Source organism: Apodemus sylvaticus, chromosome 19, assembly GCF_947179515.1.
Source record: "Apodemus sylvaticus chromosome 19, mApoSyl1.1, whole genome shotgun sequence".
In the NCBI taxonomy this organism is placed as follows: Eukaryota; Metazoa; Chordata; class Mammalia; order Rodentia; family Muridae; genus Apodemus; species Apodemus sylvaticus.
This window is the reverse complement of record NC_067490.1, coordinates 6,067,637-6,088,252: the sequence shown is the minus strand read 5'-3', so window position 1 is coordinate 6,088,252 and position 20,616 is coordinate 6,067,637. Positions and strand designations below refer to the sequence as shown.

At 47.7% G+C, this 20,616-nt stretch overlaps 1 protein-coding gene and 1 pseudogene across 4 annotated transcripts in view; both read left to right on the top strand.

Annotated features, from left to right (window-relative positions):
• The window catches only part of Stk38 (serine/threonine kinase 38), a 35,486-nt gene extending 15,262 nt beyond the window's left edge, over nucleotides 1–20,224 (top strand). For all 4 annotated transcript variants that reach the window (XM_052164538.1, XM_052164537.1, XM_052164539.1 and 1 more), the window contains 10 exons: nucleotides 2,865–2,948; nucleotides 8,081–8,204; nucleotides 10,246–10,400; nucleotides 11,844–11,946; nucleotides 13,365–13,426; nucleotides 14,938–15,055; nucleotides 16,253–16,376; nucleotides 16,531–16,626; nucleotides 18,038–18,132; nucleotides 18,469–20,224. In XM_052164538.1, coding sequence (XP_052020498.1) covers nucleotides 2,865–2,948; nucleotides 8,081–8,204; nucleotides 10,246–10,400; nucleotides 11,844–11,946; nucleotides 13,365–13,426; nucleotides 14,938–15,055; nucleotides 16,253–16,376; nucleotides 16,531–16,626; nucleotides 18,038–18,132; nucleotides 18,469–18,599 — 1,092 coding nt within the window. In that variant the 3' untranslated portion in view covers nucleotides 18,600–20,224. The remainder of the gene's footprint in view (nucleotides 1–2,864; nucleotides 2,949–8,080; nucleotides 8,205–10,245; nucleotides 10,401–11,843; nucleotides 11,947–13,364; nucleotides 13,427–14,937; nucleotides 15,056–16,252; nucleotides 16,377–16,530; nucleotides 16,627–18,037; nucleotides 18,133–18,468) is intronic.
• Nucleotides 796–957, top strand: LOC127670296 (uncharacterized; annotated as a pseudogene).
• Nucleotides 20,225–20,616: the final 392 nt, after the last annotated feature.

Here is a 20,616-nt window from a genome sequence, read left to right as displayed (position 1 = left end):
GATCTCATGGAGGCACTTCCCCAACTGAAGCTCCTTTCTCTGTGATAACTCCAGCCTGTGTCAAGTTGACACACAAAATTAGCCAGTACACACACTGTCTCACAGCTGTTGAGCACAGAGACCAGAGGCTGAACTGGAGGCCTCTGTTTTGAAGATGCTGCTTTCCCAGGGCCACTGTACTCAAGGAGGAAACTGATCTGTCTCCACTCTATTCCCTACCAGGCGTTTACAGCTCTAGAGATGGGCCTAAGCTTGGTTAGGCATATGCATGGCTGTAACATTAGCACTCTAAAAGCTGAGGCAGGAGGACCACAAGTGGAAAGCCAGCCCAGGCTAGCTAGGGAGGCCTTGAATTAGGAAAGAGCATCAAAGGCCCAGCTGCTCTCTGTCCGTGGTGGCAGGGATCAAATGTAGGCAGGTGCTCCACCATTCTGCCTTAGCCCAGATCTTCTTATCAATGAATCCTGCTCCACTATGAGAGCAGTCTTGAGAAAAACCTGAATGATCTCATGCAAGGTCATTCCCATTGATGGAAAACATGCAAAGACAGCTTACTGATGCAGTGATTACAGGGTCTCCGTCTGGAAGGAGAAACATGTTATTAACAACAGTCCTCAGGGGAGAACTGTGTATTATCGCAAAGAGACTCTCAAAAGGTAAAATTGACCCTTCAGTTGAGAATTCCAGTTAGCCCTTGAGAATGAGAAAGCTTTTCAAAATGCTCCCTGTTGAAGAAAAATGGACACGGTACTTGATTAGAAAAAACAAAATGCAGAAAACATAGGGAAAAAACCCACTTCTCAGTCTTTCAAGTGTAATATCTGCTCTTACCAGTTTAATACCTAGCAGTATATCCTCCATCCGAGGACAGTAAATTAAATGGAGTTTTGGACCTGGAAAAAGGAATAGGAGCTTGCTCTTTGACTTGGTATTGCAGTAAGGAAAAACAAAACAAAACAAACAAACAAACAAACCAACCAAACAAAAAAACCCACAAAGCTTATGTATCTTGGTGGGGAAAGAAGAGAATGTTAGGAACTTGCCAGAAGGTTTTTCTTTTGTTAGTAGACCATTAGTTTTCTTTTTACAGTACAATTTTCTCTTTAAAAGCATTGGGGAGCTGGGGAGTGGTGGCTCACGCCTTTAATCCCAGCACTTGGGAGGCAGAGGCAGGCGGATTTCTGAGTTCGAGGCAAGCCTGGTCTACAGAGTGAGTTCTAGGACACCCCGGGCTACACAGAGAAACCCTGTCTTGAAAAACAAAAACAAACAAACAAAAAAAATCCATTAAAAGCATTGGGAAATAGTGGTAGAGAGATGGCTTATTGGTTAAAAACCCTTACTGCATTTTAAAAAGACAGCAGCCACTTACAGACACATGCACTTTAATTAAAAATAATTAAATTCTTTTTAAAAATTGGAAAATGGGCTGGGAATAGTGGCACAGGTCTTTAATCCCGGCACCTAGGAGTCAAAGACAGCACAGTGGTGGCACATGCCTTTAATGCCAGCACTTGGGACACTTGGGAGGCAGAGGCAGATGGATTTCTGAGTTCGAGGCCAGCCTGGTCTACAGAGTGAGTTCCAGGACAGCTAGAGAAAGAAAACATTTTTCCTAATAAAACATTTTAGAACAGGCAGAGACTTGGCTCGGGGGTCGAGGGTGCATACTGTTCTTGCAGGCACCTGATTGAGTTCAGTTCCCAGCACCCTCCCTGGGGGCTCACAGCTGCATGTAACTCCAGCTGCTTGGGATCTGAGACCATCTTTTGGCTACCTGCGCTGATGCATGCGAAGACCTACACATAGATGTATGCGCACGCATAAAATCAACAGGTCGCTTGGGCTTTGTCGTGCTCAGGAGGCTGAGGCAGGTGGATCCCTGAATTGGGAACCATCTGGGCTGGACAGTGAGCCTCTGCCTCCGTGGTTAAGAGCACTTGCTTCTCCTTCAGAATTCCCAGTGTCCACACGGTGGCCGGCATCTGCCCCTAACTGCATTCCCCGGGAATCCATTGCCTCCTGGCTTCCTCAGGCACGGCTTACCTGTGGTCACTGACATACTCGTAGGCAAAACACCCACACACATGAAAGTTAATTAACTAAAGTAAAAAATTAATTAGTTTAAAAGTGCTGTTTCTTTTCTATTTTACGATATTTTCTCCAAGAATAAGGTTTTATTTTTGCGGTTTTTTGTTTTGTTTTTCTGTTTTGTGATAAAGGGTCTCATAGCACAGCCAGACAGCTTCAAGCTAGTGACAGTTCTGCTTTGGCCCCTTGAGTGCTAGGATTACCAGTGGGTCTGATGTGTTATTTTCATTGTGAATTTTGTGGTTATTTAGGCTTTCTAAGTCGACTATTGGACATTTGCCATGGCTTTAACTAGGCCTTAAAATTGAAGCTAAAGGCTTTTACATGTGTTCAACTCAGAGCCAAAGTTGTTAAGATGTGAAGATAGTGGATAGATGGACAGATCGTGGTCATAGGTGTACAGTAGATTTGTTTGTAACTTTAAAAGTGTCTATTTTGCCAGGCGGTGGTGGCGCACGCCTGTAATCCCAGCACTCTGGGAGGCAGAGGCGGGCAGATTTCTGAGTTCAAGGCCAGCCTGGTCAACAGAGTGAGTTCCAGGACAGCCAGGGCTATATAGAGAAACCCTGTCTCAAAAAAAACCAAATCCAAAAAACAAAACAACAACAAAAAAAAGTGTCTACCTTTGCTAGTTATTGCCTACATTCAAATTATAATGCTGCTCTTGTGTAAGCAGTATCTGTGGAGCCTTTGGTGTGGTCCCCGATGCTGGAAACGCAAATCCTTAGCTTGGGAGTGTGAACTTGACCTAGTATGTCTTGGTAACCTTCCAGGTGCGACTCGTTCAGAAGAAAGACACAGGGCATGTGTACGCCATGAAGATCCTGCGCAAGGCAGACATGCTCGAGAAGGAGCAGGTAACTGAGCCGGAGCTGCCGTGGGTCAGGGTTGGGGGCTTGTTGTGTTTATTTTACTACAGTTCTCTCTAGTTAGTTCTCTTATGCATATTGTACATGTGAGCCTATTTTTTCTCCTCAAAAGATGCACTTGTATGTTTAAAAATACAAGTAACAGGCTGGAGAGATGGCTCAGCGGTTGGGAGCACAGACTGCTTGCTCTTCCAGAGCTCCTGAGTTCAGTTCCCAGCAGCCACATGGTGGCTCACAGCCATCTCTAAGGGGATCCGATGCCCTCTTCTGGCCTGCAGATGTATATTCAACAGAGCACTCATTAAAGTAAAATAAAAAATACAAGTAGGACCCGTGAACACACAAACAGTGCTTTACAGTTAAGGCTGTGGGAAGCAGCCTTTGGTCTCCTAGCCAACCACAGCTCCACTGGCAAGAGAACCTTCTCTGAGGTCACGCCTAGCATGATGGGCGTCTTTTGCATTCTTTGGATGGGGAGGTAGAACTGCATGTGTCTGCATGCACTGTGCTCTACACCTAACCAAAGATGGGTCCTCACTGGTACCCAAGGGAGACCCTCTTGCCAGTTTATTTGGAAAATGTAAGCGGCAGAGCAATGTAGGTCTCCGTTATGATGAGAAGCTTTCTCGGGCCTGCAGGAAGCTTCACAGTAGAGTGCTTGTGATGCTGCGCAAGCCCCGGACCTCCCCAGCTGGAAGTCTATCCAGTAAGGATGAAGCTCACGGTGAGACTAGATCTGACACATACTTAATGCACATTCCATAGGATAGGGTTTTATCTTTAGGTATGAGTGCAGACCTTCTGTGGCTCTGCTTTAGTTCAGCTGGTTGCCCCAGAAGACGTAGCACTGGGTGACGCTGCAGTGGGATTCCAGTGTGAGGCCAGAGATCTTAGGCCAGGTAGAGCTCCTTCTTTGGAGCCCAGCAGTGAGGATAGAGGTGTCCCCACATTTAGTGTTCTCTGCCACCTGAGGATTGTAATCATGGAGTATTTCCTGTCCACATTCCAGTGCCTCTTCAAAATGTTGTGGTTTGGGGACTGGAGAGACAGCTAAATGGTTAAAAGAACTGGCTGCTGTTGTAGAGGATCTGGTTGAATTACTAGCACCCTATGGTGGCTCAGAATGGTCTATTATTCTGGTTCCAGGGAATGTGACACCCTCTACTGGCCTCTTTGTGCAGTGTATGCACATGGTACATACTATACATGTAAGCAAACCAACCCAAACAAACCATGCACATAACAATTAAGTCTTTTTTTTTCCTTCTGTTTTACTGGGAAGCCTTGAATTCCTTTTTTGTTTGTTTTTGTTTTTGTTTTTTGTTTTTTGTTTTTTCGAGACCGGGTTTCTCATTGTAACCAGCCCTGGCTATTCTAGACTTGCTTTGTGGACCAGGCTGGCCTCAAACTTAGAGATCCACCTGTCCCTGTCTCCTAAGTGTTGGGATTAAAGGCATGCACCACCATGCCAAGCTAAGCCTTGGATTATTTTTTTTTTAAAGATTTATATATTTATTATGTATATAATGTTCTTTTTGCATGTATGCCTACACACCAGAAGAGGGCACCACATCTCATTACAGATGGTTGTGAGCCACCACATGGTTGCTGGGACTTGAACTCAGGACCTCTGTAGGAGCAGCTAGTGCTCTTAACCACTGAGTCATGTCTTCAGCCCAAGCCTTGAATTCTTAATTCCAGTTGAAAGCAGATCTTTAGCAAATCTTCAGCTACTATTGTAGTTTATGCAAACACCGACTGATGCAGAGTACTTTACAGCCCTGTGTATGTGCTGCCTAGAGGGCAGTGTACAGTGTGGACTGATGTTCAGGCTCTGATAAGAGAGGACCAGTTAATCTCATTGAAGAAAGTAATGTCTGTGCTGTTTAGTTAGGATATTTGTGGGTTATGAGTAAGTTTTACAATATGTATAATTTCCTATAATTTAGCCAACACTCAAAACTCCTGTCAGTTTGTTAGCTGTCTCGAGAGTTAGGAGGAAGTAGAGCTGGTGAGGGCTCAGAGGGCGAAGGTGCTTGATGTGAGGCTTTCTCATGTGGAGCCCACAGGGTGGAAGGAGGGAATAACTCCTGGGAGCTGACCTCTGACCTCTACTCATACACACGTACACACGTGTATATGAGACAAAATGCTTAAAAGGGGGTGTGGTGGCACACCTTTTTTTTTTTTTTAAGATTTATTTATTTATTTTATGTATGTGAGTACACTGTCGCTGTCATCAGACACACCAGAAGAGGGCATCAGATCCCATCACAGATGGTTGTGAGCCACTATGTGGTTGCTGGGAATTGAACTCAGGACCTCTGGAAGAGCAGTCGGTGCTCTTAACCGCTAAGTCATCTATCTCTCCAGCCCCCAGCACACCTTTAGTTCCAGCACTGGAGAGGAGGACGGGAAGGGGCATAGGGGGAATGCGAGGGGGACAACATTTGGGATGTAAATTGATAAATAATTAATAAAAAAATTAAAAAGGAAAGAAAAGACATGCGCATCAGCTAGTGCCAACATTGTCTGTGTCGAGGCCGATGCTGTTGTACTGCTGTGGAAGCACAAGACTGACTGTGTCAGCTTTCCCCGTGCCTTAGATGGTCCAGGCAGGGAAGAGACCCTTCTGCGGTGAGCCACACCTCTGGCTCTGTGTTCTGCTGACCCCACTTCTATACCGTAAGGCTTCCAGCTGCCACATCAGCCCCAGGAGAGAAGCAGAGGGAGACTCACAGCGGTTAGCTTTCCTCTTGATGAACAGGAAACTGTCCAGCCACCATCCTGTCCTCCAGGTTGAGTGACAAGCAGTAACACAAGTGCCTTCTCTTTTCTTTGGATCCTTGTAGTAGGTAGGGCCAGGAGAGCAGAGGCCAGCCTTCTGGCCTCACAGTGACAAGCTCTTTGTCACAGCTACAGAGCAGCAGGAGGCAGTGAATCCCCACAAGCTTTTCTTCTGTTGAGGCTGTAAAGGCAGGTGTCTGACTTGTCTTGTGCTTTCGCAGCACTGGCTTACCAGGCCCTCAGTGCCCTCAGTAGCACTCAGCAAACCCTTTCTTTCACACATTGAAGCTCTCAGAATTCCATGTGAAAGGAGACACCAAACTCAGATGTACGAATGGATCATGTCTTCAACCCCACAGAGCTTGGGAGAACACGCAGGCTAGATATAAGTCAGGAGACAGTAGTGTGTGTCTGCAGGTGAGGATGGAAGATCTGTAGCCCTGCCGAAGCCATCCCAACAAAGCAGGCAGTGTTGAGACCACAGACCTGCCAGCTCACGACTCCTCACAGGTCTTTGACTTCAGAACTTAGTTCAGGTTTGCATTGAGTCTTTTTTTTTTTTTTTATTAATTTATTTATTTGCCAGGTAGTGGTGGTGCACGCCTTTAATCCCAGCACTTGGGAGGCAGAGGCAGGTGGATTTCTGAGTTCGAGGCCAGCCTGGTCTACAGAGTGAGTTCCAGGATAGCCAGGGCTACACAGAGAAACCTTATTTCTAAAAATAAAACAAACAAAAAAGATTTATTTATTTTTATGTATGTGAAGTATACTGTAGCTGTCTTCAAATACACCAGAAGAGGGCATCAGATCCCATTACGGATGGTTGTGAGCCACCATGTGGTTGCTGGGATTTGAACTCAGGACCTCTGGAAGAGCAGTCAGTGCTCTCTCTCCTTTTTTTTTTTTTTTTTTTTTTTTTTCCGGGGGTGGGGGGGCTGGGATTTGGTTTTTTGGAGACAGGGTTTCTCTGTGTAGCCCTGGCTGTCCTGGAACTCACTCTGTAGACCAGGCTGGCCTCGAACTCAGAAACTCCCTGCCTCCGCCTCCCAGAGTGCTGGGATTATAGGTGTATGCCACTACCGCCTGGTGCAGTCAGTGCTCTTAACCGCTGAGCCATCTCTCCAGCCCTTGGATTGAGTCTTAATGAACTTAGTTTTGATTCACTCCATGTTTGGATCTTGTGACTCTTAAAAAAGAAAGGAGTAGTATAATTTGAGAATATGCAATAATGTTTTGGTTACTTCTTCATATTTTAATTAATGTCAGTTTGACATTTTTGAGACGGTGCCACCTCCACCTCTCAGGTGCTAGACCTGCAGGCACACCCCTCCCCTACCCTCAGCTTCACATGGTGCTGGGGATCAAACCCAGGGCTTCATGTATTTTATATAAGCTCTGTACCAGCGGAGCCACACCCCTGCTCTTAAGGCATTATATTTTAACAACGTGATTTCACTAGTTCTCCAAGCTGCCAGCAGCTAGGTGTTGCAGCGACGAGAAACACCATGACTTTGATTCTTTAGCCCAATGTAAATGTAAATGTTTCTTTCATCTGCAGTGTAGCCCAGCAGTGAGCTATAGCTGCAGTGTTGTGTCATCGAGGTGACCTGATTGTCTCTCAGGGCTCTGTTATTTTGACATCAGTTTGGGGCAGGTAGCCTAGTCGTTAGGTAACATGAGCACTTGTATAGACTCCTAGTGGAGGAGCGGATCGAGGTCCTGTGTTCTGCCTCAGGCATTACAAAATGAAACAGCCAGAGCCAACAAACCCGCTCACCTAGACAGTGCAGCCTGAGCCTGAGGTGGGACTGCTCAGGGCTCACCTCGGGGCCTGTGTATTCTGCATGCGGGATTACTGGAACAGAGGGCTGGGAACACTGCTGGAGCGCTTGCTTAACCCTGGGTCAATGCTCCCATCACATAAACCTTTGTGGTGGTTCATGCCTGTTAGCTTTAATTTTTGGAGATGGAGGCAGAGGGATCTGGAGGTATCGTTCAAAGCCAGCATGGAGTACAGGAATCTCTGCCTTAAAACAATAAACTTAAAGCTATAATAAATATATAAAAGGACGGTAATTTTAACTAATCATAGCACTGCTACAGTTGTGTTGGGTTGAAGCCATTTATTCATTTTGGTAAATTTAAAAGCCTTTCTTAGCAGGTTTTTGTCACTGAATTTCTTCAAATCAAATGTCAGTTTCATGGTGGTCGGTGTGTGTTAGCAGAACTTTGCTCATCACAACTAAATACTCAACAGTATTTAAATTGTTTAAACAGATATACAGTTTATAGCAGAGCAAGGCTTGTCATTAATCAAATGCATATACCTCCAGGTTGGCCACATTCGTGCGGAGCGTGACATTCTAGTGGAGGCAGACAGTTTGTGGGTTGTGAAAATGTTCTATAGTTTTCAGGATAAGCTAAACCTCTACCTAATCATGGAGTTCCTGCCTGGAGGTAATTACTTCACAACGAAAGGTTGATTTCCCTTTGTTCTGTGGTTTCTTTCTCATATCAACAATGAACCCTCCCTTCTGCCTGTAGCTGGGCTCACAGAATCACCTTCTGTGTCTGTTCTAGGTCCTAAAGGAGGGCAATAGCCAGCTTGTGCTGCCTGCCTCTCTGCGGTTCACTCCCTCACTCACCATATCAGGTGGACAGGTCTTGTGTTTTTTTCCTTTAAACACATTAAACTAGGAAGGAGCTCTGCCCGCCTGTTGGCTGGCGCCCGGCGAGGTTGTCCCGCTGATTGCTCTGAAGCTTGGCATCATTTGCTTCAGTGGTTTCCGTTTGTTTTTCTGTGGTTTGTTAGAATCACTCCCTCTTTACCTATATTAATACCGAGAGTTCACCTCTCCTCTGAGGTGTCAAGCCAGAGCAGGTGGCAGGTGGCCCGTCTTGTTTGGGGACAGTTTCTTTCCTGATAAACCAGTGAACTGTGAGCAATCAGAAAGTAGCTTTTCTCTTTTTGACTTTTTTTGGTTTTTTGAGACAGGGTTTCTCTGTGTAGCCCTGGCTGTCCTGGAATTCACTCTGTAGACCAGGCTGTCCTTGAACTCAGAAATCCACCTGCCTCTGCCTCCCAAGTTCTGGGATTAAAGGCATGTGCCACCACTACCTGCTCTCTTTTTGGCATTTAACAAAGCAAATGAAATTAATTGGGGCATACTATATTGGTCTTGTGACACCCCTTAATTTAGACCCAGGGTTACCAGTAATCTCTGCTAACAACGATGAAGATTACAACGCAAGAGTTGACTGGTAGAACACCTTTGTTTTCTTGAGCCCCTCAGGAGTAGGGCCCAGCTTGGCTACCCTGTGTCCCTTAGCTGTTACTGCAGCTCCTTCTCATGCCCTTTGGGGGCCCCACCCCCACCCTTTTGTACTCAGTGATGCTGACTTGCAGAGCCCTAAGACCAGCGGGCCTGACCTGCAGAGCCCGAAGACCAGTGGGCGGGCCTGCGCTGTCCCATCACCTGGGCAAGCCCAAACATATGAGGTGGACAGCTGCTCTGAAGGCCACAGTGACAGTAGGGTTGGCCTCCCACTGCCCCTGGCCTCAGGTAGTGAGCGGCCAGCAGAGGGCAGCAGGAGGCACTAGGGTCCGGCCCCTCTCTTCCTTGCTTTCTAATCTAAGTAGCTTTACATGAGGTAGAAACCGAACTGTGTGTTTTTCTTAGCTTTTTAGCTACTTTATATATTCCCTTTGCTTTTGTTTAATTGCTGAATTTTAGGATATAAATCTTTTTTTTCCTTGTTTTATTATGCTGCTATTAAGCTTTAAATTTTCCCCTTGTAGGACACTAAGGAGTTTGTCTGTAGATATAAAGTTATGTGAGGATAGTGGAAGGTGTTAGGAGAAGGCCCTGTGGTCTTGGGAGGCGGTGACCTCATTCCAGTGTAGAGGAGTGGCTCAGTATCGTGACTGCTGCGTAACTCCCCACAGCTGTCTTCCCATGGGCTCCCCCCCCCCCCCCCCCCCGTGTTAGTGGGGGAAGCTTGTTTAAAGCTCCCTAAATATTTACATTTTATTTGGCATTTCATTATAAGACAGTAGTTCAGCTGTGTGGGATTGCCATTTGCCTCTAGACACAGACAACTTCACAGATACGTGAGCAGACATAAAAGTCAGGTAGATTTCCCCCTGCTCCAAAATACTGTCATAAGCAAATATACTTTGTAATTGTGGAGAAATTCTTACTCCTCTAAAGAGGAAAATGGAATTAAAGTGTAGTGCTTATCACCCGGCTCAGGTGCAGGATGTGTTTTCTCTGAGTGATTTTCTTACCCTTCACAAACTAGAGCCTGTGGCTGTTGGCTCCACGGGAACACTGTAGATCACTCTATGGGACACAGCACAGCTGGGTGTAGTTGGCTTGTGTTGTCAGATAGTGACAATGTACTAAAAGCTGGTTCTTACTCATATTGTGTGTGTGTGTGTGTGTGTGTACATGTATTGTGTGTGTATGGTGGTGGCTTTGTATCTTTCTGCTTCCAGGGGACATGATGACTTTATTGATGAAAAAAGATACTCTGACGGAAGAGGAGACTCAGTTTTACATAGCAGAGACGGTGTTAGCCATCGACTCCATTCACCAGCTGGGATTCATCCACAGAGATATCAAGCCGGACAACCTTCTCTTGGACAGCAAGGTACGTGGGCACGCAGCCCCCAGCGCGTCTGCTCGTGTAGTGCTGGCAGGGGGACAGTGATCCCTGGTACGTTTGTGTCCTTTTTATTGGTAAGTCAGCTAAGTTTGCCATCACATCCTGTCTCTGAACTATGATTCTGTAATTTAATTGAATGTTCTTTTAAAAAAAAAAAAAAGCAGGCACAATTTGAATCCCAGCTTTCAGAAGGCAGAGCCTGACTGGTCTACACAGGGAGAGCTACAGCAGATAGGGCTACATAGAGAGAGACTGTCTCAGGAGCATTAGGCGGGGCATGGTATGGCCACGCATGCCGGTGAACCATCACTTGGGAGGCAGGGGTAGGAGGCTAGGAATTCCAAATCCAGCTTGAGTTACGGGGAGACCTTGTGTGTACACAACACGAATATAACCAAGTCAGTTTTGTAATTCAGCAGAGACAGCCATCTTCCCTGAGTATCTGAGGCTGCCTGGCTGTGCAGCAGCTAAGCCTTCCTCTGCTGAAGCACCAGCAGCAGCCCTAGCAAACGCCTGCCACAGAGTCCAACACAAACTGCGCCACACACACCATGCTCGCAGAGGAGCCCCGCCTCTGTGCAGCCTTTCTTGCTTCTCCTCAGTGATGCATTAATGCTGCCCCTGAGCACAGGGACGGCCGTGCTGCTGACCACACTGTGTTCGTTGGTCTCTAGTGAGCAAACAGGCGGTATTAATATTTTAAATAAATCCCGGAGTGGGCTTACTGCCTGCCGCCATGGCTTATCCCTCCCGTGCAGACTGATTTGGGGGCTCTATTAGCATAAGATTACAAGCAGCTGCAGTAGGTACAGTGATATTTCCATGTCCTTCAGGAACAGAATTCTAGAATGTTTTACTTGTAAGCCAGAATTTGTTTGTAATGAAAGTGCCCTATTCCTAGTGTGAAATCCTCCTGCTGCCACCTGCCTGCCTGCCTGCCTGCTTGCCCTCCCCTCCCCTCCCCTCCCCTTCCTTCCTCTCCTCTCTTCTCCTCTCCCCTCCCCTCCTTCCCCTCCTCTCTTCTCCTCTCCCCTCCCCTCCCCTCCCCTCCCCTCCTTCCCCTCCTCTCCTCTCCTCCCCTCTTCTCCTCTCCCCTCCCCCTTTCCCCTACCCTACCTTACCATACCTTACCCTTTTCTTTCAGAGACAGGGTTTCTCTGTGTAGCCTGGGTATCCTGGAACTCACTCTGTAGACCAGGCTAGCCTGGAACTCATATCTTCTTGCCTCTGCCTCCTAAGTGCTGGGATTAAAGCCGTGGGCTACACCTTAGCTGGAGGTCTGTTTAAGTTTGTTGGTATGTGTTTTTCCTTGTAGTTAGCTAAGTGGGAGCAGTCTGTTGGCAGGAGGTGTAGAGGATGTGGGAAGGTAACAGTGTCTGCCTGTCCAGGCGTGTGTCCACACGTCACCTTGTTTCCCTTCCCTCACAGGGCCATGTGAAACTTTCTGACTTTGGCCTTTGCACAGGCCTGAAGAAAGCACACAGGACAGAATTTTATAGGAGCCTGAACCACAGCCTGCCCAGTGACTTCAGTAAGTGTCAACGGTGATGTCAGCTGCCCATTCCTTAACCTGGTGGGTAAGAGTGATCTCCCTGGTGACCAAAGTACTCAGGAAACCTGAGGGAGTCTCACAGCAGTATAGAGAAGAGATCCAGTACTTTCCCGCATTGCCCATGCGTGCTGTCTGACTAGGCGATGAGTGCTTCCAGCTGTGCTAGCGCAGATGTTGAGACAGAACTCTGCTAGGAATGTGCTGGAGTGACCATGGAACAAGCAGCGAGGAGTGACGAGACGAAAGCCCTCAGAGCAGAGAGAGGATCAATCTCTCCAGGCTAGATCGATCGGTCGCAAGCCTTGTCGTTCTACCTGAGCAGTATCAGCCCACAGGAGAGTGTAGTCAAGTCGCAGTCGAGGCTGGAGGAGTCAGCTCAGTGGGGAGAGCTCTTGCCCTGCAAGCATGAAGACCTGAGTCTGATTCCTGGGATGCATACAAGAGCCAGGCGTGCAGAAAGGCACACGGCCGTCATCTCAGCACTAAGGAGGAGCGCGGGGCGCCCCTGGGTCTGGTACACAGCCAGCCTAGCCCAGATAGGCCACTTCCAAGCCACTGAGAAGAGGAAAAAAAGAAAGGAAGGTGAATGGCACCTGAGAAACGCTACGTGAGCTCCTGCCCCACACATACCCGGGTACACACCCATGTACACACACCTGCATGAGCATCTGCATGGATATGAACACAGGAGTCTCAGTTCATCCTGGAAAACTCACAGCTCACCTAACTCTGGAGTCCACTTGCTGCTCTTAGGTCTGTGATCAGTTTTAGAAACAGGCCCATCCACACGGGTTCAGGTCAAGTTGATCTCGGTTGTCTGGAGCACTGCAAACCAGGCTGAATAAGTGTGAGAGGTGAACATAGAGACAGGGGAGGGGATTAGGGAGGACAGAAGGCCGCGGGCGCGGCTGTGGCTGGTAGTAGACTGCTTGCCTAGCGTGCGGGAGGCCCTGCCTGCCTTCACCAGTAAGTACTATTACCAAACCCCAAACAAGCGAGGCCTGTAAATAAATGTGCCATTGATAAACATTTGTGTTTCCTTCTCTTCCTTTTGATAAGGCCCATCTGTCCTTTTCTAGCTGTATGAACCACATAAAACTATTCACAATTCCACTGTGATTCTCTTGGAGCTGCTGGGTTTAGCACTTATATTTGGGCCGATAGAGCAAGTTACCTTGGAGCTGATTGGCTGTGTGTTTGTTTTACTTTTTGCATTAAGATAGGCTCTCTCTGTGTATCCCAGGCTGGCCTAAAACTCACAGAGATCTGCTTTCCTGTCTCCCACTGCCACACCCCACCCAGAGTGTTTGATGGGTATCTGTATGACTAGTACCAGAGCCCCGTAAAATAAACATTCTTTTCTGAATTTGATTAGGACTTGTTCTCTCTACTTTTAGCTTTTCAGAACATGAATTCCAAAAGGAAAGCGGAGACCTGGAAAAGAAACAGACGCCAGCTGGTAAGTAACACTGAGGCCTGGGAAATCCCGCAGACTGGTCTGAGTGAGCTTTACAACGAGTATAGATGGGGTGGGACTAATAGCCACTTGCCTGGGATGCCTTGAATTTAGAGCAGTTATTTTTGACATAAAGTCTCCTATAGCATAGGCTGGCCTAAGATTCTATATAGCTGAGGCTGGCTTTGAAAATACCTCTTCCCCAATCCTCTCCAGTCTACCAACACACTAGGACTGTGGATATCCCACCATGCCCACCTTAAGGCACTATCACTCAAACTTAAAACGTTGAGCCACTGAGGCAAATCAGGACTCCTGTTCATCTGCCGTGACTTGGTAGTCAGAACTGGATGGGGATTTTAAAAGTTTTGGTAAAGTGTTTGACTGTGCACATCCAAAGTTATGCCCCATAATCTTGAAAGTAAGTAAGTCACTTGATTACATTACCTTGATAGCATGCTGAAAGCTACTTAAATAGGGCAAACTCACCACTGAATTATTACGAAGAAAACTTCAATCTTAATTCTTTCGTGTGCACACATCTGTGTGTGTTGTCAGAAGGCAGCTTGTAGGAGTCCTCTTCCACCTTACAGTTTGGGGGCCTCAAACTCAGGTCATCAGCATTGGTGACAAGTGCTTTTACCAGTTGAACCATTGTGCTGGACCAAAATTCTCGTGTGTGTGTGTGTGTGTGTGTGTGTGTGTGTGTGTGTGTGTGTGTGAGAGAGAGAGAGAGAGAGGAGAGAGAGAGAAACAAACAGAAACAGAGCAAGCATAGGACCCCCTGGAAGGAGTCAGATGTTTGTGAGCCACTGTGTGGGTTCTGGAAGACAACCCAAGCTCTCTGCAGGAGCAGCCTCCACTCTACCTGCTGAGCCCACGCTCCAGCCACAGCAACACTTCTTAATAGATGATGTGTCGGTTTGTTCATACATGAAACTGAACATGAGCTGTACTTTGTAAGGATGATCACATGTGTAGTATATACAAAGGGCAGCACTTTGCTTGGCATGTACACAGTACTAATGTGGCAGGCAGATCTGTGTGTTGTGGGCACATTACCTAGGAAAGTGTGTTTATTAACTTGTCTCAGCAGTGAACAGACGATTTGGAGCAGGACCTCTCGTCTCCTAACTGGGCTTGTCCTCTCCCGGGCTTGAGTAACGAGCGTGGCTGTCGAGTGTTACCCGAAGCCCCGGGCTAGATGTCCTTTCAGACATCTGAACAGAATGAGGAAGGCTCATTCAGGCGGAGAGCCTGGCTCTTAATGGTGCTTGGCCACTTATGGTGTGGGCTCTGGGCATGTGGAGGAGGGCGCTTTTGCCTTATTAACCAGGCTTTATTGTTCATTCTGGCAAGCACTGTCACAGATAAATTGTGTTAGGTTTGGGCTGTCCTGCTTATGTGGTTTGTGATGCCCTGATGCAGCTTGAGGGCTTTGATCTCTGGACCAGAGTTCCAAGCTTAGGTCCTCACTCCTGGCTGGGCCTGCCTAATGTGTGCATGCATTTCAGGCCTTCTCGACGGTGGGCACTCCTGACTACATTGCTCCGGAGGTGTTCATGCAGACGGGGTACAACAAGCTCTGCGATTGGTGGTCACTGGGGGTGATCATGTATGAGATGCTCATTGGTGAGTCCCACGCTTCCTGTGCACCCAGGACACGTGGCCATCGCTGGTACACCGAGTTACTTGGAGGCAAACTGGGTACTTGGCTCACGTGCTTTCAGAGTGAAGTTCTGTGGTGGGCAGCTCCCTCCAAATGGCACACTCCTTCCCAGTGTACTCACGGGTCCCTGATAGCGTGTGTTACCTGTGCTGGTCATTGATTGTGTCTAAATCTGTATGTCCCTTCATTCCTCTCTGGCCCCTTAACGGTTCTCACTTATCAGGCACCTTTGTGTACACAGAGCTACCAAGGCAGTGTCTCTCTCAGCCTGTGAACTGCGACTGCCTTCCTCTTTCGAAGCTTTGAGAGCATGGAACCTTTCATTCTCCCTTGTATTTGAATGGTGTGTCTGTATTCAGGCACATGTCTGTGGCATAGCCATATGCCACTGAGCACTAGAGGATGAGTCTGTGATGACAGGGTGGAGTCACTCGTTAGATGATCTGGGAAGCGCTGGATATGAATGTTGTCGTGTGGAGGGCAGGCTGTAGATAGATAGATAGACAGACAGACAGACAGACAGACAGACAGACAGACAGACAGATAGACAGACTGACAGACATCTTGTTTGGACTTCCCAAAAGAGTTAGGATGGTCTCTTTGAAATGTTTGCCTTTAGCTCACTTAGTTTGCTTGACACAGGACCATAAGAGGAAGAACTCTCTTAAATGGGAACCTTTTTTCCCCCTTTTAAAAATATTTTTATTATTTATCTATATGAGTACACCATGGCTCTCTTCAGACACCAGAAGAGGGCATCAGATCCCATTACAGATGGCCATGATGCACCATGTGGTTGCTAGGAATTGAACTCAGGACCTCTGGAAGAGCAGCCAGTGCTCTTAACCACTGAGCCATCTCTCCAGCCTGAGTGGGGACCTTTTTAACCAAGTTGTTCCTTTGTTTCTTCTGGCGGGTTGACTCCCACACTGCATCTCTGCATATGTCCCTCCTCTTCCCAGCCCCCACTGTCAGCTGACTGCCGTTGGCTCTCCACTTTGAGTTGGAGGGAAGATGCAAACTGCGTTTAGATGCTCTCTGGGCTGGGGAGGGACAACTGCGGAGGTCAAGCTGCTGTGAGACGTGGGTCATACCGAGAACTCCTAGTCAGACCGAGTCTGTCTTCTGGGCTCTAAAGATCCACACTTCCACTCTTACAGGCTACCCACCATTCTGCTCCGAGACCCCACAAGAGACTTACAAGAAAGTGATGAACTGGAAGGAAACCTTGACCTTTCCCCCAGAAGTCCCTGTCTCGGAGAAAGCCAAGGGCCTGATTCTGAGGTAGCAGAGCGGGTGTCTCCCATGCTCGTCCTTGTGATGGGGTAAACGCTGCGGGCTCTTGCTGCCTTCTCCAGGGAATGGGGGTCGAGCGTGCAGGAGCCTGGCTATTCCTTTTTCTGAAGAAACTGAAAAGCCTGTTTTTTTTTTTTTCCAGGTTCTGCTGTGAGTGGGAACATAGAATCGGAGCCCCTGGAGTTGAGGAAATAAAAAATAATCCTTTTTTTGAAGGTGTTGACTGGGAACATATCAGGTACACACCCACACGACACTTTCCAGCATTTAGGATATGCATGCCATGGGGATGAGTAAGGTCAAGACAGCTGTGTGGTTCTGGGGATCAAATCAGGTGCCGGGTTTAGGTGGCAAGGACCTGTACTCACTGAGCCATCTTGCTGGCCACAGACTGTGTCTCATGTAGCCCAGGCTAGCCTTCTGTGGGGTATATCGCAGGAGGTGATCTTAAACCTCTGGTTTTCCTGCCTCTTCCTCCCAAGTGCTTGGATACAGGAATGTGCCCCTATCTGTGGATTATGTTTTCTGAAAGAGTAGTCTGAAAAGATCATCAGCAAGTTAAGTAAAGGGAGAGAGCCCTTTAGACTTTCAGGGTCTTCCACTGTGGTGAAAATGAGTCAGGAGTCAGACCTGTCCACCGTGTGCCACAGGATACAGTGGTTCCTGGCAGGGAAGTGCAGGGGTGTCAGGGAGCCTGTGCCCTTGCTCTTACCTAATCTCTCTGTGGCCAGGGCCTCCAGCAGAGGCTGTTACTGGGAGACTGAGAACAGTGAGTAGGTGGTGGAAGGGGTAGAATTCAGAGGGCAGGGAGGAGGTGTGCCCCAAACACCTAGACTACCTACCGAAACTTGTCACGGATTGCTAAGCAAAAAGTGTCTTTTCATTTTATATTGCAATTATGTTCTGATTCAGATCCTTGAATTTTGTCTTTTTTGAGTTAGTGTGACTGAATAGTCTAAGCTAGCCTAGGACTCCCAGTCTGCTTTCCCTAGTCTCCGGGTGGCCAGCATCCTGGTAATTTTTACCTTTCCAGTAGAACCAGGGTAGAGCCAAAAGTGGACTGCTTCCGTGCTGTTCTTTCATTAGGGGGATGGGTGCATTGACACAGGGCTGTAGCTCTCTTGCTCCTGTCTGACTGAATGCTTTGCTTGATTTTTAAGACAGGGTCTCTATGTAGCCCTGGCTGTCATGAAACTCACTATGTACATCAGGCTAGCCTTTTGTTATTTTTTGGGGATTTGGTTTTTTCAAGACAGGGTTTCTCTGTATAGCCCTGGCTGTCCTGGAACTCACTCTGTAGACCAGGCTGGCCTCGAACTCAGAGATCCGCCTGCCTCTGCCTCCTAGAGTGCTGGGATTACAGGCGTGCGCCACCACCGCCCGGTCATCATGCTAGCCTTAACTCATGATTCATCTGTTTCTGCCTCCCAAGTGCTGGGATTAAAGGCATGTACCATCATCATCCCTGGCTGAATTGCAAGTTTTGATGATAGTTTTACATGGATGCAGTCATTTGGCTTATTTAGCATTAGAAGAAAAAAAAGTTGCCAACAGTGATTCGTCCTCCATGACAGACAGGAAGGAGGCGTGGTCAGTACCCACTGTATGCATACCAGCTGTGGTCATCAGGGCATGCTTGTTCTTGACAGGGAGAGACCAGCTGCCATCTCTATTGAAATCAAAAGCATCGATGATACCTCAAACTTCGATGAATTTCCTGAGTCTGATATTCTTAAGCCCACAGGTAACCCTCCTGGCCGCCACTTAAGAGTTAACAGCATCCCATGACTTAGGGTAAAATGTATGGATCAGGATGGGGGGGGAGGGACGTCTGATCAAGCATTTATCAGTCCCCACGGTGGGCAGCAGCGATTATGGATTGTGTTGAGCTATTAGAGCTGGCTGGGTAAATCATAAACTGCTCTTCTGTCACTCATAAAGGCTGTGTAAACGGAAATGACAGGAGCAGAGAGTAGAGCTACAAACATAGTGAGCAAAGTAGAAAGTGTGCACAGTAAAGTCATCTCTGGACGGGGCGAGGCAGGGCAGTGACTCAGTCTCCCTTCTGTTTCTTTGCCAGTGACCACAAGCAATCATCCGGAGACGGACTACAAGAACAAAGACTGGGTCTTCATCAATTACACATACAAGCGCTTCGAGGGCCTGACAGCCAGGGGGGCCATACCTTCCTACATGAAGGCAGCAAAATAGGGCCTGTGCTGGGAACCCCGAATGGGGCAGAGTCTCTGTACAACATTGTGGTTTTCCTCTTGCGCTCTTGAAAGAACTTCTAAGAAGTTTGTAGAACCCATTAATATGTCCTAGTCAAGTCTGAGATGTGATTGTGAGTGGGTCGTCCTCCACAGTGCACCGGGAGGCTGACAGGACAGACAAGCATTTCTTCAGAGGTAGCTGCTTGCTGCTTCTGAAGCTCCATGAGCCAGTTTGGTATGTGTTGTAAAGAGAATTTGATTCTCCCAAGTTCATCAGAGTGAAGGGGAAAATCAGCCATCCACCGTTACCGGGCTTACACACCCTGAGGACCAGCCAATGCCTGTGTTGTGGTGATATGCCGCCTGCCAAACCCACCAAGTATTTTTTTCTTTCTAGCTGAAAATGTTAAGGCAATAATGAACATCTGAGTAAACAGCCAACAGTGTGGCAGAAGGAACGATCTCCGTCTCACAGGTGCCGGTGGTCTCTCCCCTCCCCTCTCCTCACACAGCCTTCCTTCACGGTGCACTTTACGTATGGTACTAGGGCAGAGACCCTGACCCACTGACCTAGCTCCCATCTGAAAGACTCCCGCTGCTCCTCAGTTGATGGGAGAGGTGCTAGTGTAATCCTTTCTGATCTTAGAATGCCCACAACGCCACTGGGCACCGCCAAGGAGCTCTGGACCACGTGGGCACCCTTCCTCTCTCTTCACAGCTCTACGAGGTCATCTTAAGACACATGCTCCCAACCAGCAAGCACTACTGTCCATGCTGCCAGAGCCGCGTTCCTGAGAACGCAGCAAGCCTGCTGGAGCTCAGGGCCACCGCCAAGATCCCACGGCCTCCTGGGAGTCGAGGCAGAACCAGCCCGCTGAGTCCTTGAGCTCATCCCTTGGTCCATGGTGCAACGGCTTTTTGTCTTGGTATTCCCGTCCCAGCTTTACCCATTTTGCCTTGGAATCATGATTACAAAATGTTCCTTTGCAGATGCCTTTCTGGGGCTTTCTTGTCCCTCCACCCAAAAGGGTTGCCTGCAGCTTGGGCTGAACTGCCTCTGCTGTGAGAACACTGAACTTAGCACAAAGTGCCTTCTCTGTCACAGCTGCTGCCACCTTTAGAAGACTTTGCTGTGTCAGAAAAATGCAGAGGTTCCATATTAATGCATTACAAGAGCTTGGTTTTAAGTGTTGATAACTGTTAAAGCATTATTTGCACCAATGTGGTCACTTGCTGTGTCATTGGCCAAACTACAACTGGGATTGGCGCTGCTGGTTCTCAAGTTGTGCAGGTCAGCTCTATCCTTGCTCCGCCATTCAGAGAATACAAGTAGGACTTAAAATTGTAAGCAAAACTGCTTTGGGTTTTCATGTCTTAGAAGAAAAAGAAAAAGGAACTTTGAAAGTCTTTAACTCTTGGTCAAGGGTGATTGAAGTTAGCTCCTGAATCCTCCACTCAGCCTGCTACTGCAAAGGATACAGGGCCGTGTGGGGCTTTGTGTGCTGTATTGACAACCAGCTGCGGTCCTAGAACAGTGGTAGAGTCCCTGTGGGGGGATTGTCCCTTTGGAGGACATGTCCACGTTTTAACTATTCAACTTCTGAATAAACTGTGAAAACATAATGGAACTGTGGTGGCTTTCTCCTTTTATGTGATGTATTTTTTTCTTGGTTTTTTTTTTTTTTTTTGGATTTGTTTTTTTTTTTTTGAGACAGGGTTTCTCTGTGTAGCCCTGGCTCTCCTGGAACTCACTCTGTAGACCAGGCTGGCCTCGAACTCAGAAATCTGCCTGCCTCTGCCTCCCAAGTGCTGGGATTACAGGCGTGTGCTCATCACGCCTGGCTATGTGATGTATTTTTAAGCCACTGTGGCTTGAAATACACAGAACACTGGTGGCCGCTCCCAAACCTTTAGTCCAGAAACACTGCACTGTCTCCCCATGCAAACTGTCTTGGAGAAGCTGTGCAGCTTGTTTACAGGGAACTAGTGAACTGGCTTCCATAGAAGAGACTGCA